The sequence below is a fragment of the Gorilla gorilla genome, chromosome 2 (assembly GCF_029281585.2).
Source record: "Gorilla gorilla gorilla isolate KB3781 chromosome 2, NHGRI_mGorGor1-v2.1_pri, whole genome shotgun sequence".
In the NCBI taxonomy this organism is placed as follows: domain Eukaryota; kingdom Metazoa; phylum Chordata; class Mammalia; order Primates; family Hominidae; genus Gorilla; species Gorilla gorilla.
In genome coordinates this window covers 191,734,612-191,758,520 of record NC_086017.1, presented here as the reverse complement: position 1 = coordinate 191,758,520, position 23,909 = coordinate 191,734,612, and the positions used below count along the sequence as shown (strand labels likewise).

General features: G+C 34.1%; 1 protein-coding gene across 2 annotated transcripts in view; it reads left to right on the top strand.

Moving 5' to 3' along the window:
- Positions 1–23,909, top strand: part of CCDC39 (coiled-coil domain 39 molecular ruler complex subunit) — a 247,000-nt gene that overhangs the window by 195,714 nt on the left and 27,377 nt on the right. For both annotated transcript variants that reach the window (XM_063704408.1, XM_063704409.1), the window contains 12 exons: positions 940–1,059; positions 2,923–3,069; positions 4,195–4,353; positions 5,151–5,243; positions 5,340–5,468; positions 9,993–10,184; positions 12,681–12,784; positions 13,421–13,553; positions 16,554–16,748; positions 17,673–17,837; positions 20,657–20,794; positions 22,767–22,975. In XM_063704408.1, coding sequence (XP_063560478.1) covers positions 940–1,059; positions 2,923–3,069; positions 4,195–4,353; positions 5,151–5,243; positions 5,340–5,468; positions 9,993–10,184; positions 12,681–12,784; positions 13,421–13,553; positions 16,554–16,748; positions 17,673–17,837; positions 20,657–20,794; positions 22,767–22,975 — 1,784 coding nt within the window. The remainder of the gene's footprint in view (positions 1–939; positions 1,060–2,922; positions 3,070–4,194; positions 4,354–5,150; positions 5,244–5,339; positions 5,469–9,992; positions 10,185–12,680; positions 12,785–13,420; positions 13,554–16,553; positions 16,749–17,672; positions 17,838–20,656; positions 20,795–22,766; positions 22,976–23,909) is intronic.

The window sequence follows — 23,909 nt, the reverse complement described above, 5'->3', positions numbered from 1 at the left end:
CTGGACAACATGGTGAAACACCTTCTCTACTAAAAATACCAAAAAAAAAAAAAAAAAAAATTAGCCAGGTGTAGTGGTGGGTGCCTGTAATCCCAGCTACTCAGGAGGCTGAGACAGCAGAATCTCGTTGAACTCGGGAGGCAGAGGTTACAGTGAGCCGAGATCGCGCCACTGCACTCCAGCCTGGGTGACAAGAGCAAGACTCCATCTCAAAAAAAAAAAAAAAAGATCTCTTGTGGTTTAATAATGGAGTAGAATCTCATTTTTGCCCTATAAAAATACAGTATTGCTGTATGAAAAATGCATTTTTGAGTAGATCTGCTATCGCTGCAAATCTAAGAGAGATTTCTATTCCGTGTAATATGGTGCTAATTTTCCCACAGCAATCTCCAAATCACAACACTATTTTATAACATTTAAAGAATTACTAGATTTTAGAAGTTCATGTGGACATTTAAAGAAACAAAATGCTATGTTTTTAATGTTTGTGTCCTCCCAAAATTCATATGGTGCTCTCAATCCTCAATGTGATGGTATTTCGAGGTGAAGCCTTTGAGAAGTAAACAGGTCATAGAGGTAGAGCCCTCATGAATGGTATTGGTGCTCTTTTAAGGAAAGACAAGAGGGAGATGATCTCTTTCTCTGTCATGTGAAGATACAGCAAGAAGGCATCTGTCTGCAAATCAGAAAGAGGGCCCTCACCAGGAATCATATTAGTTGGCACCTTGATCCTGGACTTCCTAGCCTTCAGAACTGTGAGGAATTCCTCATGAATCAAATTAAATTTTGTTTAAGCTACCTAGTCTATGATATTTTTGTTATAGCAGTCCAAATTGACTAAGACAATGTAAATGAAAATTTAATTTTCTTTGATTTTAAGTCCTTCATATGGTAAAACTTAGTAGGACTTTGGTTAATCATAGTATTTATTATTTACAGTTGTCAAAGCTGAAGGATGAAAGAGCAAGCTTGCAAGATGAGTTACGTGAGTATGAAGAGCGAATTAATTCTATGACTTCTCACTTCAAAAATGTTAAGCAAGAGCTCTCAATTACACAGGTACAGTAACTGAAATTTATGTTGATTATATCGTGTAGTCATGGAACATCTCATAGTATATTTACATCTGTGATTTTTACAGCTATAATAGGAAACCTTAGCATAATTAAACTATTGTGAACATAACCTTGAACATGAAAGTAGTTAGAAAAAGGCTTAGAGGAACTAACTACTGGTCAAATTTTTTTTTTTTTTTTTTGAGACGAAGTCTCGCTCTGTTTCCTAGGCTGGAGTACAGTGGCGTGATCTCAGCTCACTGCAACCTCTGCCTCCTGGGTTCAAAAGATTCTCATGCCTCAGCCTCCCAAGTAGCTGGGATTATAGGCACCCACCACCCCCAGCTAATTTTTGTATTTTTGGTAGACATGGGATTTCACCATGTTGCTCAGGCTGGTCTCGAACTCCTGACCTCAGGTGATCCTCCCGCCTCAGCCTCCCAAAGTGCTGCGACTGCTCCAATTTTAAACAAAAAATTAATCCATATGAAAGGAGAGATCATTATTCAAACAATCTGTATTAGACAGCAGGTTATTTGAGAAAGGTACAATGATGGTGGTGAGAAATGATGGCTATAAGCAGAAACAGAACTAATATAATACATAATAAAATTTCTGTCTCCTTTTTAATTTTTCAGCACAACTCACTGGGGCCATTTTGAGTGGAGGCCAGTAGTCTACACATCTTAGCATTGTTCAAGAATTGAAATTCATAATAATAATCCTGAGATTAAGAAGTTAAATTATACTTAAGAGACTTTATTTAAGATAACTGGGGAAGACATTAGGCATCTTAGAAATGTTAACATAAATATAAGAAAAATTAAAACTTGTGATTATTAAGTAAGCTTCATAATCTGTTCAAGTATAGAAACTCACTCCCTAATGATGCCCAGCAAACCAGGCAGCTCAGCGAACAGCATTGGAGAGTTTTCTAACTTCTATCTCAAACTAGTTTTTTTAAAGTGCACCTACTGTCTGAGAAATAGTATGTAGTTTCAAAAAAATGAACAGTGCCATATTTTAAAAAGCAATTTATAATCAATATAGGTAAGTAAGTATTTCGTGACTTACAAGTCTTATTAGAAAGTTACAAATTTAATAAACTTAAAAACAAACTCAGAATTCTTGAATCTCAATGTGATTGAGTAATTGATAAACTATTTGGAACAACACTTTTCCTTAAGTTGTTAAACTACTGAGCTGGGGATTGGAGAGGCAGAGACTCTAGTTGTATCTTATTATCATCAAACCTCAAATGAATAGAGTAATAGAGACAAAAGAATAATAAACCTCCAACAATGGTAGCTTTAGTACTGTAAAATTCATACTAAGTGATAACTTTGAAGCACTGTAAAATTAGTTAACACATACTCTTTTATTACATAAAACTGAACATTAAGATGTGATTATATGCTAATATATTCTAGAGAATATTTACAACCGTTGGTGTTTAAATAATTATTTTAAAATAATGTCTGTTAATTATAATATGTGATCAATTCATATAAAACATGTCATTTCTCAACTGTTTTTTAATGGATATTTCTTATTTGTAGACAGTAAGTTTTAAGTCTAACTGAAACTTTGGTTTTCTTTAGTTTTCCTAGATCAACGTAGTATCTGAAAACTATTGATGGTATTTTCTCCTAGCACAGTTCATTGACTTTCTTACAACTAGTGAGCAACACCAACTGTATTGTAATCACAGTCTAATGTAATGTAGATTTTAGAGTAGTGGAATTAGTAGTACTTAATGTAAGCAATTTATGGGAACTTTGTTTTAATCTAATGGATTATTATAAATATTTTTATTCAAAATTTCTAAAATTTTAAAAGCCTTTTTATCTTGTGTGTTATTCTGTAGTCTCTTTGCAAAGCAAGGGAGCGTGAGACTGAAAGTGAAGAACATTTTAAGGCCATTGCTCAGAGAGAATTGGGACGAGTGAAAGATGAAATTCAAAGGCTGGAAAATGAGATGGCTTCAATACTGGAAAAGAAAAGTGATAAAGAAGTATATGTTGAAATATTACTTAAAATTCTGTGCTACTGCTCATTCTTCCGTCACCAAATGAGCATTGACTTTTTTTTTTTCTTGTATGGGAAAGGCATACATTAGTTTCCTAGTGTTTACTTACGTATTTTTTGGACAGTGAAAGGCACATGGATCTGTGATTTGAATGAAACAATAATAGAATAGTACATTTTCCCGTTATTCATTCACCAGCTACTTACTGAGGCTTACTATATGCAAAGTACCATGCTTGCTGCCTGTTATAAAATACCAGGCGTGGTTTATATGTAAGTGTTAGATTTTTAACAGCCACATTTTAAAAAATACTTTTAGTTTTGAATTTCATTTAAAATGTTGACCTTTCATATTGATTTATCAGTTTTGTGACTCTAACATTAAACTACTTTAACCTATTTCTGTCTTTTCTTTAGTTTATAGTTACTTGATTTGGGAGCTCTTTCCAAATTCTGATTCTTCTCTTTACATGTGCATATACATATGGAAATACACTTACATATTTTATAATGTAATCTTTGTGTATAATTACTTATTAATTTGTATTTGTTTATATAGTTGTCTCTTTTTTATGAGTCTAGATTTGTTAAGTGACTAAATGTACATAAATGATTTTATCTCTTTTACTATATTTACTTCGGTTAGAAATGTTTCCAAAATTCTCTATAAGAGACTTCTTAGGGCAAACAATATGATTGGAAATGGGGCTGAAGGATACTTGTCTTGGATTTGAGTTAGCATACCAAACATATTATTTTAATTATGATTGCATCTATATTCGGGGTGGCTTTGGTGGAATGATTAATGCAGTTGCTGTGAGGGAGCTACCTTAAAGCCTAAAGGCTTTTAAAGCAAGCTTTGGCTCAACTACTGTTCTTGACTTTGTATAGTCATCTCTCCTCTATTTTACAATGAAAGAATTAAGATACAAGCTATATAATTATAGTTTATATTATTAAAATATGGCATATTATAAACATCTGGAAGGCAGGGACAGGATTTCCTCATTTTTAATTTTGCTCCATAGTATATAAAGGTATGTTTTATTTTAGTCTGTATAGTAAGTAATGTTTTGTAATCTCCCCTTTTCTCTCTCTCTTTGGAAATTAGAATGGCATATTTAAAGCCACTCAAAAATTGGATGGTTTGAAATGTCAAATGAACTGGGACCAGCAAGCATTGGAGGCCTGGTTAGAAGAATCAGCTCATAAAGATAGTGATGCTCTCACTCTTCAGAAGTATGCACAACAAGATGATAATAAAATTAGGGTGAGAAATTACAAATTGTAACTGTTAGGTTTTCTCTAAATCTGTAGTATGTCAACCTATTTACCTAAAGTTATATTTACGATTTTTAAGGCAGCAATTCTTAAACTTCTGAGTCAGAGTCTTCTTGAAGAAGCTAATAAAGCCAAATGTCTTCTCTGTAGAAAAAATGGCTATATTCAAATACCCATAAAATATTGCTGACTGTTTCATAGATTCTCTGATTCCCTTTGATTATTTGAGGATTCATGGATCGCGGGTTAAGAATATCCTGATTTATAAGGATGCTCAAAAGCATTTCAGAAGAGAAAGTTTTCCACTAGAACCATTTTAATATATTTTAGCTATTTTGCCTAAAATGTAGTTTGAATATTACATGTAGTTTTTGCTGATTTGAGACTGTAGTGCTATTGATTATGTTATAAAAATCACTTAAAATCTACTTATATCTGGTGATACTAATAAAGCTAGTATTATAAAACATGCTATTTTCTAATAGATTTAATACCAATGCATTATTTTAAAACTTTCAAATAGGAAATTATAACTTAATCTTTTTTCTAATTTACTTTAAAAATATTAAAAGTCATTTTAGAAACAATTGAGTTTTTATGCAGCTATATGCAAACACATTAGATTAGCTTTTTGGGGTTAAAAGATAAAGATATTTATTATTTCACAGTTTTAGATATAAAATAAATGTATATATATAGTGTAATACTATTTAATGTTAGATACACTAATAACATTTAAATTAATAGAATGAGAATTATAAGTATCTGTATATAATTACATCATAGGCACTGACTCTGCAATTAGAAAGACTAACTTTGGAATGTAATCAGAAAAGAAAGATACTTGACAACGAACTTACAGAGACTATAAGCGCACAGGTTAGTTTAAGGAAGATTTTTATTTCTTAATTTTCAAGGTGATGTTTGCAAAACCACTTAAATTCACAGAAATATTCTTTGCTCTCTGTTTGACAGTTAGAATTGGATAAAGCAGCACAAGATTTTCGTAAGATTCATAATGAAAGACAAGAACTCATTAAACAATGGGAGAACACAATAGAACAGATGCAGAAGAGGGATGGAGACATAGATAACTGTGCTTTGGTAAAGTAGTTGTTTGGTCCTTGTAATGTTCAGCTGTATTTGTCTCTTTTGTATTTAACTCATTATTCCAAATGTAAATCACATTGTTATTTGAAAGTCACTTTTGTAGCAATATTCAGTAGTTTTGGTAAATATTTTTGAAAGCTGACTCTATATCCATTTGGAAATGTGATGAAGATTATTTGAGTGTAGTATTATAACTCCAAACACTGGATCCTGTCATCTCAGAATTGCGGAACAAGAGAGAGTCAGTAGATACTGTTCTGGCAATAAAACCAATGCCCTGACTTACACATGGCTGTCCAAGGTCCCTTGGATTTAATGTGTATGCTATTTGGCAATAAGTTACAGTAGGGAAATGAACCTCCATGAACAGCCAAGGGACAAGGAGTCAGAAAAGAAACCTAGACTGCAGTAAAGTTTCACTTTTGAAGCTGAGACACCAATAATGACAAAGAGGCTTGGAAGTGGGGAATACTGCACTGATAACACAGACCAAGTGTTATCTCTTGTTATTTTCAGAGGTAATTTAGGAGAATGTTTTTGGAAAATCATTAAGGAATGAAATAATGGGGAATAAATGTGGGAAGATTTGAGAAAGAGAAGGAATTCGGAGTCAGGTGAGAAGATGGGTTAAATTCTATCTACTCCATGGAAAGGCATTTGGCAAGCAGCTCAGGCTACTGGGAGTTTAAATTCTGGTATCTGGGTGTGGTTTACTTTTGGTTGTTATATTTTCAATTTCTATAAGTAACCAACATTTTATCAACAAAACTGGTTATACCTCCCTAGGAGGGACAAAGGAGAACCAGTCTTAACTATGAGGTTCTCTTAATTCTCTTTTTTTTTTTTTTTTTTTTTTTGAGACGGAGTCTTGCTCTGTCACCAAGGCTGGAGTGCAGTGACCTGATCTCTGCTCACTGCAAGCTCCACCTCCCGGGTTCACGCCATTCTCCTGCCTCAGCCTCCGAGTAGCTGGGACTACAGGTGCCCGCCACCATGCCTGGCTAATTTTTTTGGATTTTTAGTAGAGACGGGGTTTCACTGTGTGTTAGCCAGGATGGTCTCGATCTCCTGACCTCGTGATCCACCTGCCTCAGCCTCCCAAAGTGCTGGGATTACAGACATGAGCCACCGCGCCTGGCAGAGGTTCTCTTAATTCTTTTTTTTTTTTTTAAGGAGGTTCTCTTAATTAATGCTGATACTACCTTTTTTTTTTTTTTTTTTTTTTTTTTTGAAACTGAGTTTCACTCTTGTGGCCCAGGCTGGAGTGCAATGCCGTGATCTCAGCTCACTGCAATCTCTGCCTCCCGGATTCAAGCAATTCTCCTGCCTCATCCTCCCAAGTAGCTGGGATTACAGGCTCCCGCCACCACGCCCAGCTAATTTTTGTATTTTTTTTTAGTAGAGACAGGGTTTCATCATGTTGGCCAGGCTGGTCTCGAACTCCTGACCGGAGGCAATCCACCCGCCTCCCAAAGTGCTGGGATTACAGGCATGAGCCACCGCACCTGGCCTGCTATTAATATTTCTTAACTTCTCATTGCTTTCAAACATTAAGCTGTTGACTTACAAGGAAGAAGCTGAAGCAAAATTAATGGAAGCAGAGTTTCTTTTGGCCAAGCTTGAGGATTGATTCCTGGGAACCTGGGAGTATAGATTCAAGTTGCCCTGAATATACACTCCAATTAGCAGCAGTTACAAGTTGATTTTTAAAGGGGGAAAAAAAGAGCGAGTTCCTGAGTTGTTTATCAAGAATTTACATTGAAATAACATCAGCTATTGATTGGCTATACATTGTTAAGCTGCAGGGTGTGGGTTATAGTATCTGCTGAGGCATTATTAGGTTAATTTATAGCTGCTTGTGGCAATAGCAAGCTGTATCAAGACATGAGTACACAGCTAATAAAAGGGGTGCAGTGGGATGTTATTTCTGTCTGATTTTAATGCCTTTCTGGGCTTGATAATGTAAAATTCTCAGATAAAAATTCTTTTCTCAAGTCATGACTGCTTCCTCTCTGTCAGTCATGTGCGAGATCCAAGATTACGGATCCACAATCAGTTTTCTCATACAACCCCATGGCTAAAGTAACTCAGTCAGCTGATTTGGCGGAATACACAACTAGTAGCTCCCTGGTCACATTCATAGTGGTTCCTTACTTACATGTTGACATCTCCTGATTGTGCTGTCAGAGACTAAGGAGGGTGCTAAGAGGTGGTTCCGTTAGGCAGCAGGATGCTTCTAACTGTTTGACAACTGCTCTCTGAGAATAAAACAAAACAACACATTTTGAAAAAACCCCTTATCTATAGGATTTCTGATTTCTATGGTTTTATTATTTTCATACTGTTACCAGAAAGGGGTCCTGATCCAGACCCTGAAAGAGTGTTCTTGGATCTCATGCAAGAAAGAATCTGAGGCAAATCCACAGAGTAAAAGTGAAAGCAGCTTTATTAAGAAAGCAAAGGAATAAAGGAATGGCTATTCCATAGGCAAAGCAGCCCTGAGGGCTGGTGGTTGCCCATTTTTATGGTTATTTCTTGATTATATGCTAAACAAGGGGTAGATTATTCATGCCTCCCCCTTTTAGACCATATAGGGTAACTCCCTGACATTGCTAGGGCATTTGAAAACTGCCATGGTGCTGGTGGGAGTGTCTTTTAGCAGACTAATGCATCATAATTAGCATATAATAAGTAGTGAAAATGACCAGAGGTCACTCTCTTTTCCATCTTGGTCAGGGGGGGTTTTAGCTGGTTTCTTTACTGCAACCTTTTTAATCAGCAAGTTCTTTATGACCTGTATCTTGAGCCAACCTCCTGTCTCATCCTGTGACTTAGATTGCCTGTCTGGGAATACAGCCCCGTAGGTCGCAGCCTTATGTTACGCTGCTCCTCTTCAAGATGGAGTTGCTGCGGTTCAAATGCCTCTGACGGTAGCATATTGGAGGGTGGAATATTTTATCTCCTAACTGATATTATACTCCTTTGTTCCTCTTCCTGCAAAACAGTTCATTCCTGCCTTCTCAGCGTTTTCTTGTCAGGGGTCTGGTCATAAAATCCTGAAATTGTATTCTTAAAAGAAACAATGTGTAGAAGTGGAAAAATATTTTTCTACTATGCTTTTATTACAGTGTAGAAGTTTTAAAATATTACTTAGTATTACCTATATGAAAATTTTATGATGCATAGCACTATTAAGTATGATGTTGAAGTAGAATTAAAGCATCTGATTAAGTGGTAGAAAAAATCATAAGGCAAGAAACTCTGGATTCATATTCTGAAATATTTAAACTTAGGAAGTTTTGACATGTCTTTTGAGTGAATGAACACAGTAAATATTTGAAAAACTTAAAAATTGGATTAAACAACTTGAAAATTAAACAACTTTAAAATTTCCTTTTTAAAATATGTTATATCTCAGATGTGTAGCCATTTAATATGCTAATATGTATACATGCAGCATTTCTAAAACCTGTTGATTTCAGAACACATACCTCCTCCCCCAATCTCCTGTGATTAGTTGTTTGGAAGGACCTCATTTTGGAATACATGCAAGTAATACACATTAGGGTAATTTTTTTTCTAATTCATCCAACTTATTGCCATCAGCATCGCTTGTAAAAACATCATCTAATCTTTTTATTTCCCAGCTTTGAAATCTTTTTGTTTTACTTTGCTTAAAAGTTGATCTTTAACATGACATTTGAATTTTTTCACAATTTGGCCCTAAACCCTACCTTTCCAGCTTTATCTCTTTCATCTGGACCCCAACCCTTCTTAATATATTCCTTTTGCACCCCTGCCTTCCCATCCTACACTTCAACTACATTAGAGTATTTATGCAACCCCATTCATGTTTGTAAGCCTGACTCAAATGTTGCCTCTTGGGCACGTCTTTTTTCTTCTTTTACGTTTTCTTTTTCTTTTTTTTTTTCTTCCCTATCCTGGAAAGCCAGGAAAGTATAATGTCGACTAATGACTCCTCTTGGAAAGAATTCATCATCTCTTTGTTCCCATGGTACTTTGTCGACATTTCAGTTACAGTGTTTTGTGTATTCTATTTATTATTGTCTCTACGACCAGTGAAAGGCCTGAGTGAAGACATTCCTATTGAAACCAATAACTAAAATGCTATTTTCAAAACACGAAAAAAAAACCGGTCTGTAAAATATTTGGAAAACTTCATTGAAACCCCGTTTTCCATGTGAAAAATATTCAACACTGTTACATTTGTAGGTTTTACCTTTCATATATAAAAGCATAACCATTTTTCTCATCTGTTTAGCAAAATTCCAGATATATGAAAGAAAACAGAGACATTTAACAATATGAATTTATAGACATTAATATGTAGCATACTAATATTTTGTTTTTATTAATATAAAAGTATTTTAAAATGTCTTCTAAGAAGTTTTGGTAAAATAAGTACTAAATGTAATAATAGAAAAATAGAAACTAAATTCCTTTTAGTTTTGTCAGTTTAAACATATATTTAAGTAAACATATTTGTTTTAATCCTAGGAATTAGCAAGGATAAAGCAGGAAACGAGAGAAAAAGAAAATTTGGTTAAAGAAAAGATCAAGTTTTTGGAAAGTGAGATTGGGAATAACACAGAGTTTGAGAAAAGAATTTCTGTGGCTGATCGTAAACTTTTAAAATATAGAACGGCATATCAGGACCATGAAACTAGTAGAATTCAGCTGAAGGGTGAGGTATGTCAACTCAAAAAAGACTGGCTTGTATGTTCACGACAATTCACTATAAAATATAAAATAAGCACAAAGCTTTTCCTGTGATGAAGAAACTGCTTCTAGTTTTTTTTTTTTCTTTTTCTTCTTTTTTTTTTTTTTAATGTCTCTTTGTTTGTGGAACTTTTGGGATACTCTGATTAAACCCCTGATTAAGCACCACGGTGTGTCATTCACATCACAGGTAAATGGTTTGCAAATATTTTCTTCCATTCTGTAGGTTACCTTTTCATTTTGTTGGTGGTTCCTTTTCCTTAAAGAAAGTTTTTAGTTTGATGTAGTCCTGCTTGTTTATTTTTGCTTTTGTTGCCTGTAATTTTGGTGTCAAATTCAAAAAATCATTACAGATACCAATGTCAAGGAGCTTTTCTCCTATGTTTTCTTTGAGAAGTTTTACAGTGTCAGGTCTTATATTTAAGTCTTTAATTCATTTTGAATTAACTTTTGTATATGGTACCAGAGAAAAGCCAATTTCTCTCTGTCTTTTTTTTTTTTTTTTTTGTGTGTGGCTATCCAGTTTTCTTAACATCATTGATTGAAGAGACTGTCCTTTCCCCATTGTGTATTCTTGACACCTTTACTGAAAATTAGTTGATCATATATGCATGGGTTTATTTCTGGGTTCTCTATTCTGTTCCATTTTTCTGTGTGTCTGGTTTTTTTTTTTTTTGCCAGTACAGTCAGCCTTCCTTATCCATGGATTCTGCATGTGTAGATTCAACCAACAATTGATAAAAAATATTCAGAAAAGAAACCCAATAAAAAATAATATAACAATAAAAAGGGATACAAATTTTAAAAATATGAAAATTATTTACATAGCATTTACATTGTATTAGGTGTTAAAAATAATCAAGAGATTATTTAAAGTATACAGGAGGCTGTACATAGGTTATATGCAAATACATGTCATTTTATATAAGGGACCTACACATCTGTAGATTTTGGTATCTGCGAGGGATCCTGGAACCAATCCCCTGTGGATGCCAATGGATGACTGCACCATTTTGTTTTGATTAGTTTAGCTTTGTAATACAATTTTAAATAAAAAAGTAAGTTGCCTCCAGCTTTGTTCTTTCTGCTTAAGATTACTTGAGCTATTTGGGATCTTTTATAGTTCCATATGAATTTTAGAATTGTTTTTCTGTTTCGGTGAAGAATGACATTGGAATTTTGATATTGTATTGAATCTGTCAACCTAAATAACAGAGAGGCCCTCTAAAAATATTGAGCTTAATTAGGAATGAGCAGGGAATTTGAAAATCCAGTATATACAGGCTATGACAGATTATAGGCATATCTAGGGAGATAAAGGAAGGCAAAAGTTTTTAAAGGTAAAATGAGTAACTTTACCTAAGTTGTATTAAAATAATAATCCTTGGCTATAGGAATCAATTAGGGTAGTGTCAGTCCAAGGTTGATCAGTCAGTTGCTGGGCAGATGTCTTTGTAGAAGGGTTTTGTGCAAGGTTGCAGTGGTCTTTATGCAAGGCTGTGGTTCTGGCAGAGTCTCTTGGGATAGTTCTTGTTATTGGGCAAATGTGTATGAGAACTCTCTCTTCATGGCCTTCCCCAGCTCAATTTTGTCAGAGTTTGACACAAGTGACTCCATTTTGATTTTGACAACTTTCACAAATCTGTAGATCGCTTTGAATAGTATGACCATTTTAACAGTATTAATTCTTCCAATCCATGAACACAGGATATCTTTATGTCCTCTACAATTTCTTTCATCAATGTTTTGCAGTTTTTAGTGTACAGATCTTTTTCTTCCTTGGTTAAATTTATTCCTAAGTATTTTATTCTTTTTGATGCCATTGTAAATGGGATTGTTTTCTTGATTTCTTTTTTGGATTGCTTGTTGTAAGTGTATAGAATGTAACTGGTTTTGTATATTGATATTGTATCCAGAAACCTTACTGAATTTGTCTGTTCTGAGAGTATTTGGTGGAGAGTTTAGGGTTTTTGCAAAGGTCCTTAATAAAAAAGAAAATTTGTATCTTAGATTTTCTGTTTAAATAATTTTGATTAATAGTAAAATGTAGTTTACTATTGATTAACAGTAAAATGTAGTTATTAGGAGTCTGATGTATTAGAATCTTTTGAGATTTTTCAAATCCAGTTAAACTTATGATTCTTATGAGCACATATATATTAGCTTATCTTGACTTTGGGGATGTGCTCTTTCTGAGCAGGTCTAGTGATATTAGACATTTCTGTATTTACTTTCAACACATATGTGTTCTCTATAATTTGCTAGGATTATACAACAAAGCCAATTAAAATTTGATATCAGATCAATATGGAAATCTGTTTATATATTAAATATAAAAAAATGGCTACTACTTTTGTGGGTGTGATGTAGGTTAGAACTTAAAGTGGGCAGAATAAAACTCAGAAATGAAATAAGTTATAAGATACAGAGTAAATATATAATTTCTGTCTGTTAACTAATAAATAGCTGGATTCTTTAAAAGCCACTGTGAATAGAACTTCCAGTGATTTAGAAGCTCTGAGGAAAAATATTTCCAAGATAAAGAAGGACATTCATGAAGAAACAGCAAGGTAAGAAAAAACTATTTAAATATGTTTATGATTATTTTTTACTATATCTAGAAAATTATTAAATACTTAAGACTATTTGTTGTTTAAATAACTGCAAGATTTTAGCTACTACTTTTTTTTTTTTATTTTTTTGAGAGGGAGTCTTGCTTTGTTGCCCAGGCTGGAGTGCAGTGGCGCGATCTCAGCTCACTGCAAGCTCTGCCTCCTGGGTTCACACCATTTTCCTGCCTCAGTCTCCTGAGTAGCTGGGACTACAGGTGCCTGCCAGCAGGCCCAGCTAATTTTTTGTATTTTTATTAGAGACGGGGTTTCACCGTGTTAGCCAGGATGGTCTCGATCTCCTGACTTCGTGATCTGCCCGCCTTGGCCTCCCAAAGTGCTGGGATTACAGGCGTGAGCCACCGTGCCTGGCCAGCTACTACGTTATTAAACTTAAAAAAATTTTACTCATATTTTCATCACAAAGACTCAGAAGCCATATTTTTATGGTCTATTAAATATGTAGTGGTAATAAAAAGGTTTACAGCAAAAAACCCTTTCAAGTTATACAAATAAATATTAGAATAAACTATTATTTGTTTGTATGAAATGCTTTTTAGGCACGTTTTCTATCTTTTTGTGATAAACCCTCTTCAGGTTACAAAAAACTAAAAATCATAATGAGATAATACAAACAAAATTAAAGGAGATAACTGAGAAAACCATGTCTGTAGAAGAGAAAGCTACTAATTTGGAAGATATGCTAAAGGAGGAGGAAAAAGATGTGAAGGTAAAGTTTAGTTTTATTTTTTCTTTAAATCACAGAAAATTTAGCAACAGTGAATTAATTAGACTCCTAGGATCAGAGGACGAGGAGATCTTGTAAGAAGCTCTGCTTTTTGGTATGATCACATTTATAATCTGGTTTTGGACCTCTTCTCGTGCATTGCTTCTTAAGTTATTCTCAGTCTCCTCTCTCTTTTTTTTTTTTTTTTTGTGATGAAGTCTGGCTCTTGTTGCCCAGGCTAAAGTGCAATGGCGAGATCTTGGCTCACTGCAACCTCTGCCTCCTAAGTTCAAGCGATTCTCCTGCCTCAGCCTCCCGAGTAGTTGGGATTACAGGTGCCTGCAACCACGCCTGGCTAATTTTTGTATTTTTAGTAGAGATGGGGTTTCGCCATGTTGGCCAGGCTGGTCTCGATCTGCTTGCCTCAGCCTCCCAAAGTGCTGGGATTACAGGCGTGAGCCACTGCACCGGCCAGCCTCCTCTCTTTTTAAGCTACTAACTTTGATGTCTTTGTATTTATTTTTTATTTTATTTTATTTATTTTTTTGAGACTGAGTCTCGCTCTATCCCCCAGGCTGGAGTGCAGTGACATGATCTCAGCTCACTACAACCTCCGCCTCACAGGTTCAAGCGATTCTCCTGCCTCAGCCTTCTGAGTAGCTGGGATTACAGGCGCGTGCCACCACACCTGGATAATTTTTGTATTTTTAGTAGAGATGGGGTTTCACCATGTTGGCCAGGCTGGCCTCAAACTCCTGACCTCAAGTGATCTACCCTCCTCCGCTTCCCAAAGTGTTGCGATTACAGGTGTGAGCCACCATGCCTGGCTACTTTTTAAAAAAGTAGCTCCCCCACTGTGCCCTGGATTCCATTCCTTCCCAAAGCCTACTGTACCTATGTCCCTGCCATCATCCATATATCTATTTGTATATTACATATAAATAGTTCGAAAAGTGGCTTTGTTTTACAACTGATTTCTACGTGATTATCACTGTTTTTTTGTAATCAAATTCCCATCATCATCTACATTCCTGATTTGTACTTCTTCATCATCTACTATCTCTTTAACCCCTTATAATCTGGCAAAATTTTTTGGTAAATGGGCTTTGAAATGCTATAACTTTGCTAATTCTACTGGCACCTTCTTCTACCTCAGTCTTTTTTGGCATGTTGATGGCATTAAAGCCAATTTTTGAGGAACTGGAAAAGGCTGGTGCACCACTTCCTCTTTGAAAACTTCAAAGTGAACTATAAGTGTGACCTGACTCTACTTCTTGCTTTTACTCGTTTGGGGGGGTTGAAAAAGGGGTAGTTGAAGATGGTGGCAAAATCTCCCAATATAAGGCTTATATCTCATCTGGCTCCATTTGTATTTGGATGGGATCCAGCTTCCTCAATGTGCTGTAAAATTTCTAAGTAATAAAATCATGCTGCAATCTTGACATGAATGATATTCAAATTACACATTATTTTTTAAAAGTTTTGGTGTTTTTTTCCTAAGAGCATGATTCCCTGTAACAGAAACCTGTAAACACTGTGAAATTTATATGAAATAGACCTTTTCATCACAGAGAATTAAAAACTTCAGACATTTTTGAAGAACTAGCTAAATTAGAAAAATTAATAATATTAGCAGCAGGGTGTACCGATTGTTTTTTAGCAGGGCTGTGTTCATAGTCTTGGGGGTTTTTTCATTGCTGTTGGTTTTTGTTTGTTTGAAAAAATCCCAACCCTATCTTTTTTGGAGATGTACTGTGTTATTCACCACTAAGCATTGGCTTTAAAACTCTGCCAGGCAATCTTTGAGAAGATCTTAAACCCATCGAAAATTGTTTATGTAAAATAATGCACTGAATATCAGATTATATTTCTTGTTTATGCAAAGATTTCGATGTGCCAGTCACAGACTTGTTTTGTGTCATATTCAGGTTTGTTGGTTGCTAAAGGAAAATATACTTATTTGGGTATAAGATCACATAGGCAAATTATTTCAGCATTTAAAAATGATAATTTTCAACTGATCATGGCATGGTAGATCAATTTAAAGCCTAGAACACATTGGTTGTGAGGCTTCCAGGTCAAGACAGGTTTGCTTCCTGAGAGAGTATCTGTGGGAATGGGAGACTCATTTCTATTTCCTAGAGCTGCACGTGGTGGAGGCCAACTGGAGGCAAAGAGTGAGTGACAGGTAGTTCCTGTAGTGTGCTGGTAGTGCTCCTACCAGCTTACAAGAGCCAATAGTTAAATTTTTAGAAATTTTCCTAAATACAGCTATGATTAAAAATGAAATTATATAAACTCATAGTTAAATAAATAGCATTTACAAAAAAAGTAATACATACTCAGCACTCATTACTTCCAAATATTTTATTATTTTGTACTCTTAAGGTTACTTATGTCTGTTTTATCTGTATGTTGGAAATACCACAAAATGGTCTGTTTCTGTGAATTTCTTCCCAACTCTGCCTTTAGTGGAATCATGTTAGTAGCAGGAAATTGGCCATAGTGGGAGTATTTATACCATGGAAATCAGATTCTCCCCCTAGCCTCTCATCTCCTGGAAAGATGATGGTTAAACATTTACCTGCTCACCACTGGATAGTGCTTGAAAGGTGGGAGATTGGGTGATGTGATTTCTTCCCCATAGCACCCTCAAGACTTTAGGAAACTCTGTGAATGTACAGGCTGTATATTTCCAGTAGACTTTATTTTTTGAGGAAATCAGTAGAATGGCCAACTGCTAGGCTAGGGTAGCATGGGATGAAATTAAGATGACAGGTCAAGGTGTATGACACAGGCATAAAAACTACCCTAGTCTACTAGAATAGAATAAACCATAAGAAATGTTGGGGACTTGTTAAAATTGTGGGAAGAGCTTTATCTTCTAAAGGGCTAAAATAGTGGAGGGTTCAAATTTATTTGAGTTTCTAAATTATTATGTTCATATAAATACAACATTTCAATATATTTAATTTCATTAATCACTGTAATTCTCATTATCAGGAAGTAGATGTTCAACTGAACCTCATAAAAGGTGTGCTGTTTAAGAAAGCTCAGGAGTTACAGACTGAGACAATGAAAGAAAAAGCTGTTTTATCAGAAATTGAAGGAACTCGTTCCTCTCTGAAACATCTCAACCATCAGTTACAAAAACTGGATTTTGAAACCTTGAAGCAGCAAGAAATTATGTACAGTCAGGTAGATGTTACTTTTATGAATATTTTCCATATTGATTTATTACAGTTGTGATGGTCAAGATACGCCATGTTCTAAGAAAACAAAGGATTATAAGCACTTTTGTGGAGGACAGACAGATGCTGAAGGTGAGACATCATGTTAGATCAGTAGTAGGGTGAGGGAGCCTTAAAAACTATTTTTTCCCCCTCAATCTGAAATAAACAGGCAAGAGGAGAGAGAACTCTAGTGAGGGAGAACCGTGTTTTAAAGGAACCTGAGACATTTGCATCCAGAGTAAAACAGAAGAAGGCACGAGATATCTGAAACCGAGAAAAACTGTATGTTGATTCTTAGTTATGCACCACCACCCTCACTCCCATGCTAATAGAGTAAAAGCATTTTTTTCAGTTTTTCCTTATTTTGTTCTATTTATATATTTGTGTTAATCTCTTAATATTCTCCATCTCTACATCTTAATTTTCTCATCTAATATATATTCTTAGTTTTTAAAAATTACAGATGTTAAAGTATAATATTAAGAATAATTAATTAGATGTTCATATTTGAACCTTTCATGGCTAACAATTAGTGACTACCTGTTTTGTATCCCTTAGATAATGTGCCCTCAGAAATCCAAATTCATGTAAATCCAGTGAATTTACTGAGATTCCATCATGGTAGTATGATAAACATCCCCCAACTTTGTCATATTTTCAGAAGATTATTTCTGTGTCTATCATGTACCTTGATTGTTGAGATATAGTTTATTTTTGTTCCTCTTAGAGTGAAAAGGATTTTATCCTGAATTACTGAAAGAATAAAGTGACTTTATTACATGATAATGCCTAGTCCAAAATCATAAGAAAGTATTCACTTTGTTTTTACACTTGTAGAAATGCTTTTTTTTTCTTTGTAATACCTTTTTTTTTTTTTAAACTGTAACAGGATTTTCACATTCAACAAGTGGAACGGAGAATGTCACGGTTAAAGGGAGAAATTAATTCAGAAGAAAAACAAGCGCTTGAAGCAAAAATTGTTGAACTTAAGAAGTCTTTGGAAGAGAAAAAATCTACATGTGGCCTTTTGGAAACACAGATCAAGAAGCTTCATGTAACTTAGCCAAAATACATTTTATATTTCAAATATCCTAGTCATTCTGTTTTAGGACAACATGTTCTTAAGACTACTTTGGATAGGGTGACTGCCACTCTACACACATATATAACAAATGTATGAACAATGTTCTTATTTTTGTACTATTAGTATGTAATGTTACCATTGATGATGCATTTAGTATATGCTAAATATTGTATGACATGCCTCTAGTATTTTATTTCATATAATCCTTACAAATGCCTTGTGAGGAAGATACTATTATCTGTTTTATAGAGTAAGTAATTTGTCCAGGTTATACTGCTAGTACACAGAGAGCTAGGATTTGACCCCTCCTGCATTTGACTTCTAAATACTCTTCAAGAGTACACTGTTTAGAACATTGATAAGTTCTAGTTTTCTATTTTATTAACTGCCATAACAAATAACTTGATGGCCCTTTGTCTTTAAAACACCATGTAAAAAGAAACTGCTCTTTATGAGTCAGCAGTTGTTATTCAAATCTTTACTTAGTTATAATATTTGAAATGATAGGATTCTGTTAATAAGGTTAGAACGTCTTCATCTTTAGGCATTTTATTATGTTTCTTGTAATATAAAACCTGTGTTAAAGTTTGACTAGAGAGTAAAAGTGAGAGAGTGAGTGTGGACGTGAATGGGGTGAGAACTTAGTAGGGTCTAATTGTTATTTACCACTGGAAAGACTATTGATGTGTGTCCTCTGGTGGTTATAAAAAGAATTGCCCTAAATTCCTTGAGGGCTGCAAAAGGTGGAGAGATATTACTTTTTTTTTTTCTTCTTAAGAAGACAAAATTTTGGTTTGGAGTAGTTTGTAGTCTGATGAAATATTTTAAAATGGTTATCTTGTTTACTGGAAAAAAACACTTGTTTTTGGATCAGATAGAACTACTTTTAAATTTCAAGGCTATACCACTACTGCTGTTTTAACTTTTCTGAGCTCTAGTTTACTCGTCTATTAAATGGGGGAAAAATTAATATTATTTTAGGACATTTGGGAGAACTAGAAGCAATTTATATCTTAGCACAATTGTAGGTACTCAATATGTGGTATTGTTTTGATTATTTAGAATATGAGAATGGTATAGAATGTTAGAGGTATGACTTTGTTTCTTGCCCCTGGCCTGGATTGTGTCTGTTTTGCTGTGTGGGGATGGTTATAATTCTTCCCCCTTTGAACTACTCTGACTGCTCCCTCCATCATACCATTGTCAAGTGCTTATGCCTATTCCAACTCTGGTTTTAACAGAGAGATACATAAATTAATGGAAATGTAAGTGAATTAACAAATTATATTAAAGCTAGTTAGCCTTTGGTCATTATGAAGAGCTGCTCTTTTCAATAGTAGCAACAGATTGTAAAGTCATCCTGTATGCCCTCTCACATGCCACTCCGTCTCATTTTACATACAGAAACTAGTTTCTTCAGGTTGAAAATCACATTGTTTTAGCTCTTTTTATCAAATTTAATTTTATAAAATCACATTTTTATGCAAAAAATTCCTCTTCTTACTATCTTGCTGAAATCTTAGGTCCCAATACTTCAGAGAAATGCAGGCAATTAGAAAGAGAGGAGAGGAGGAACGGATAGAGGGAGGAAGAGAGGGAAAGAGATCTTGGAACTGGAAAGTTCAGATTTAGGAAACAAGAAGGGAATAAGAGCACAAACCTTATTCTGGGTTCTGGGTAGGAAGAGGGATCTAAACAGGTATAAAACTGGAAAACTGGTATCTGCATATGTATGATCTATTGATGCATATGATGGAATTAGTTCTAATCAAACATTTTTCTCTTTAGCAATATGCGATTATGTATGTAATTAATAATAGCTGACATTTAAATGGCACTTCTATGTGTCAAGCACTGTTATACACATGCTTTGACAATAACATCTTTAATCCTCACAATAACCCATGAAGGTAGAAACTGTCCTCATCTCCATTTAGAGATGAGGAAACTGAGGAAGAGTCCATCGTACTAGGGTCAGATGGTTAGTACGTAATTAAAGCCATCTGATTCTAAGAGCTTGTACTCTTAACCAGCACCCTATGGTTTCTCAGACTGTTGATATCCTTACTATCTGGGACTTGCGTAGAATCAAACAATGAACTCCAATATGGGAGTGGTGAACCATGTAATGAACTGGTGTATGCTCCCATCTCCTCATAAATAGCTGTCTCCTAACACAGTCAGCCCTCTGTATCCACAAGCTCCACATCTGCAGATTCATCCAACTGAGGATTGAAAATACTCAGAAAAATGGGTGATTGCATCTGTATTGAAAATGTAGACTTTTTTCTTGTCATTATTCCCTAAATGATATAGTATAACAACTATTTACATAACATTTACATTTTATTACATAAGTAATGTAAAGATAATTAAAGGTATACAGGAAGATGTGTGTAGATTATATGCAAATACTATGCCATTTTATATAAGGGACTTGAACATCCATACCTTTTGGTGGTGGTAGTGCAGTTGTCCTGCAACCAATCCCCAGACAATACTGAGGGATGACTGTGATTCATTAGGTTGAACTGGAAGTATGTATTGCCTAGAATTACTGAACTCATACTAAATCCAAAACATCAATTGATGATAAAAATGAAAATGTTCCTATGTGACTATCCATGTGTATTATATTAGAGACATAGCAGAAAGAGAGATAATAAAACAGGATTATTTTAAATATCTGAGTATATAATTTAATGTAAGATATATATAATACAGCATGTATTTAATATTTTTGTCAATATTTAAAACATACATTTATATACCTTTTTTCTTTTTTGCAGAATGATCTTTATTTTATCAAGAAGGCACATAGTAAAAACAGTGATGAAAAACAGTCCCTTATGACCAAAATAAATGAACTAAACCTTTTCATCGACAGATCAGAGAAAGAACTTGATAGAGCCAAAGGTTTTAAGCAGGTGCAGTAAAATTGTATGCATATGTAGTATTGAAAACCATGTTTCCATGTTAATTGTAGACAAATGAAAAAATATAGCAAATTATGAAAAAGAAAATGTCACTATAATCAAAATATAGCAAATTATGAAAAAGAAAATGTCACTATAATCACTATACCCAATATAAACAGTGTTAAAGTCTATAACTTCCCTCCAGTCTTATAAAGAAATTTGGCTTTTTATGTTGTATTAAAAAATTTCTATATATCATATGCTTCCTAAAACATTAACTATTCTTTCAAAAACATTTTTGAAGGCTTTCTATAAGTCCATTGCATGAAATTACCATAGTTTATTTAACCATCCCCTATTTTTTAGATTTTTGTTTCTTTCTAATGCTTGGCTATTGTAAATAGTACTACATGTACAGTGCAGTTGTTCAATTAGTTGTTCATTGTGCAGTTATTCAGTTAGTTCCTTTGGATAAATTCCTAGCTATATAATTATGATTCAGAAAGAAATGAATATTTTTAGTGTCTTGAAACAATTTTTAAGCCCAGTTCTCTTCTAGAGGGTACCATTAATACTCCTATCAGTAGTGTGTAAGCATTCTATTTTATTCACTACCACTGAGGCTGGATATCCTAATTTAAAAAATTGTTGCCAATTTGATAAACATGGTATCTCATTGTTTTAGTCTGCATTTTTAAAACTGGTGGTTTAAAAATATTTTGTTTAATGATACATTTTCAAACATTTATGTTTAAATAAAAATGTTTAAAACACTTTTCTCTGTTATGTCATGTTCCATATTTTTTTTCTTTGGAGCTCTAGTTTGTATTCTTGGCCCGTTTTTTTTCCGCTGGGAAGTTTACATATATAAATTATAAAAGATTTTCATATGTAAAAATATTATCTCTGTCGGCCGGGCACGGTGGCTCACGCCTGTAATCCCAGCACTTTGGGAGGCCGAGGCGGGTGGATCACGAGGTCAGGAGATCGAGACCATCCTGGCTAACACGGTGAAACCCCATCTCTACTAAAAATACAAAAAATTAGCCGGGCGTGGTGGCGGGTGCCTGTAGTCCCAGCCACTCCGGAGGCTGAGGCAGGAGAATGGCGTGAACCCAGGAGGTGGGGCTTGCAGTAAGCGGAGATCGCACCACTGCACTCCAGCCTGGGCGACAGAATAAGACTCCGTCTCAAAAAAAAAAAAAAAAAAAAAATTATCTCTGTCATAAATATTGTAAATATTTTCCCCATTTACCTTTACATTTTTATTCAGTGTTTGTGACACAAAACTTTTTTTTAAACATCAAATCTCTTAGTTTTTTTTCTTTTTAATTTTTATGCTTAGAAACTTCTTGGTTACACTAAAAATCAGACAAATGTTTACTATTTCTATTAGTTACGTTGATTTCATCTCTTAAGATTTTTCATTCATCTAGAATATATTTTTGGTGCACGTGAGATGTAAGTATCTAATCTCTCCAAATGAAAAGCCACGTTTATGAAACAATAAAATCTTATATCCTGGAGTGTTTATTTCTGGGGTTTCTATTCTGAAAATTGATTGATATGTGTACTCTTATGTCAGTACTCTATTCATGACTGAATTGTTTTAAAATAAAAATATATTTCCACATTATTTTGTGAGATTCAGAGTATAAAAATGGCCATTCATAGGGCTTTATGTTTTTTGGATAGCGTAAGTTTAACTTCAGGAATAACTTCTTCCCTTTGTTTTTTATACTAGCAAAGCTTGACTTTAAAATTGAATTATGAAAAAGATTTGGAATAACTATAAACCCTTTTCTTAAAAGAAAAAAAAAAAACTATGACTCTGATCAATTTTAGGCCTAGCTAATATCTTAGTCAATGGTTAAATTGGAAAAAGGTATATTTTCAAGTTTTACTTATATAGCAATAAAAAAAATTTTGGTTTTGCAATTAAAAATAATTTCAATATTTGACCATTTTGTTACGTTGATAGGATTTGATGATAGAGGACAATCTTTTAAAACTTGAAGTTAAGCGTACTCGAGAAATGCTTCACAGTAAGGCAGAAGAAGTTCTTTCCCTAGAAAAAAGAAAACAGCAATTATACACAGCAATGGAAGAGCGAACTGAAGAAATCAAGGTTCATAAAACAATGCTTGCGTCACAAATAAGATATGTTGATCAAGAACGGGAAAACATAAGGTAATTTTCAGTTTTAAAACTGCTGAGGAATAAAACAAACAGGATGATGTCAGGAGAACTAGCTGCCCCTCTAACATCCTGGATGTGCATCGTTTTCTTACTCATTCGAAATGGCTTTTCATATAAGAAAGACATAGGGCATGTTATAGCCATAAATCTAGGCTCTTCTTCTGGTTAATTCTTAATTCTTTAGATTGTCCCTTTTACATTAAGATCACTAATCTACTTGGAATTGCTTTTTATGTGTGGTTTGTGGTAAAGTCCAATAACACATCTTTTTAAAAATAGATATTCAATAGCTGCATCTATTGAAGTGATTTTGCACATCTTTTATAAGATTATTTCTGGCTACATGTTTTTTCTTTAATGTTACTGTCAATTTCATTTTTGGTTTGCTGCTGGTATGTAGAAATGCAGTTAATTTCTGTATATTAAGTATTCAGCAACCCCGCTTAACAATCTTGTTCTAACAATCAGTAGATTCTAATTTTCTATATACTGTATTTCATTTATATTATTTTCAAATAATAACAGTTTTATTTCTTGCTTTCCAATCTTTATAACTTTTCTTTTTTCCCCAGTTCAATACTGAAGAGCAGTGTTGATTACAGGTATCCTTGTCTTATTATCTGATTTCAAAGGGAAGGCTTTCATTGTTTTTGCATTAAATGTAAGGTTTACTGTAGTTTATTTCTATTTTTTAGATACCTTTTACCACATTGAGCTCCTATCTATTTTTATCCTTTACTAAGAAGTTATTTTGTTTAATCAAGAATGGATGTTGACTTTTATTATATGCTTTCTCAGCACTTATTGACAAGGTGTAGCTTCTTCAATCTGTTGTGTTTAATCACATTGATCAATTTTTCAAAGTAAAACCAACCTTACATTCTAGAATAAACCCAACTTGTCTGTTACATATTATCTTTTGCAT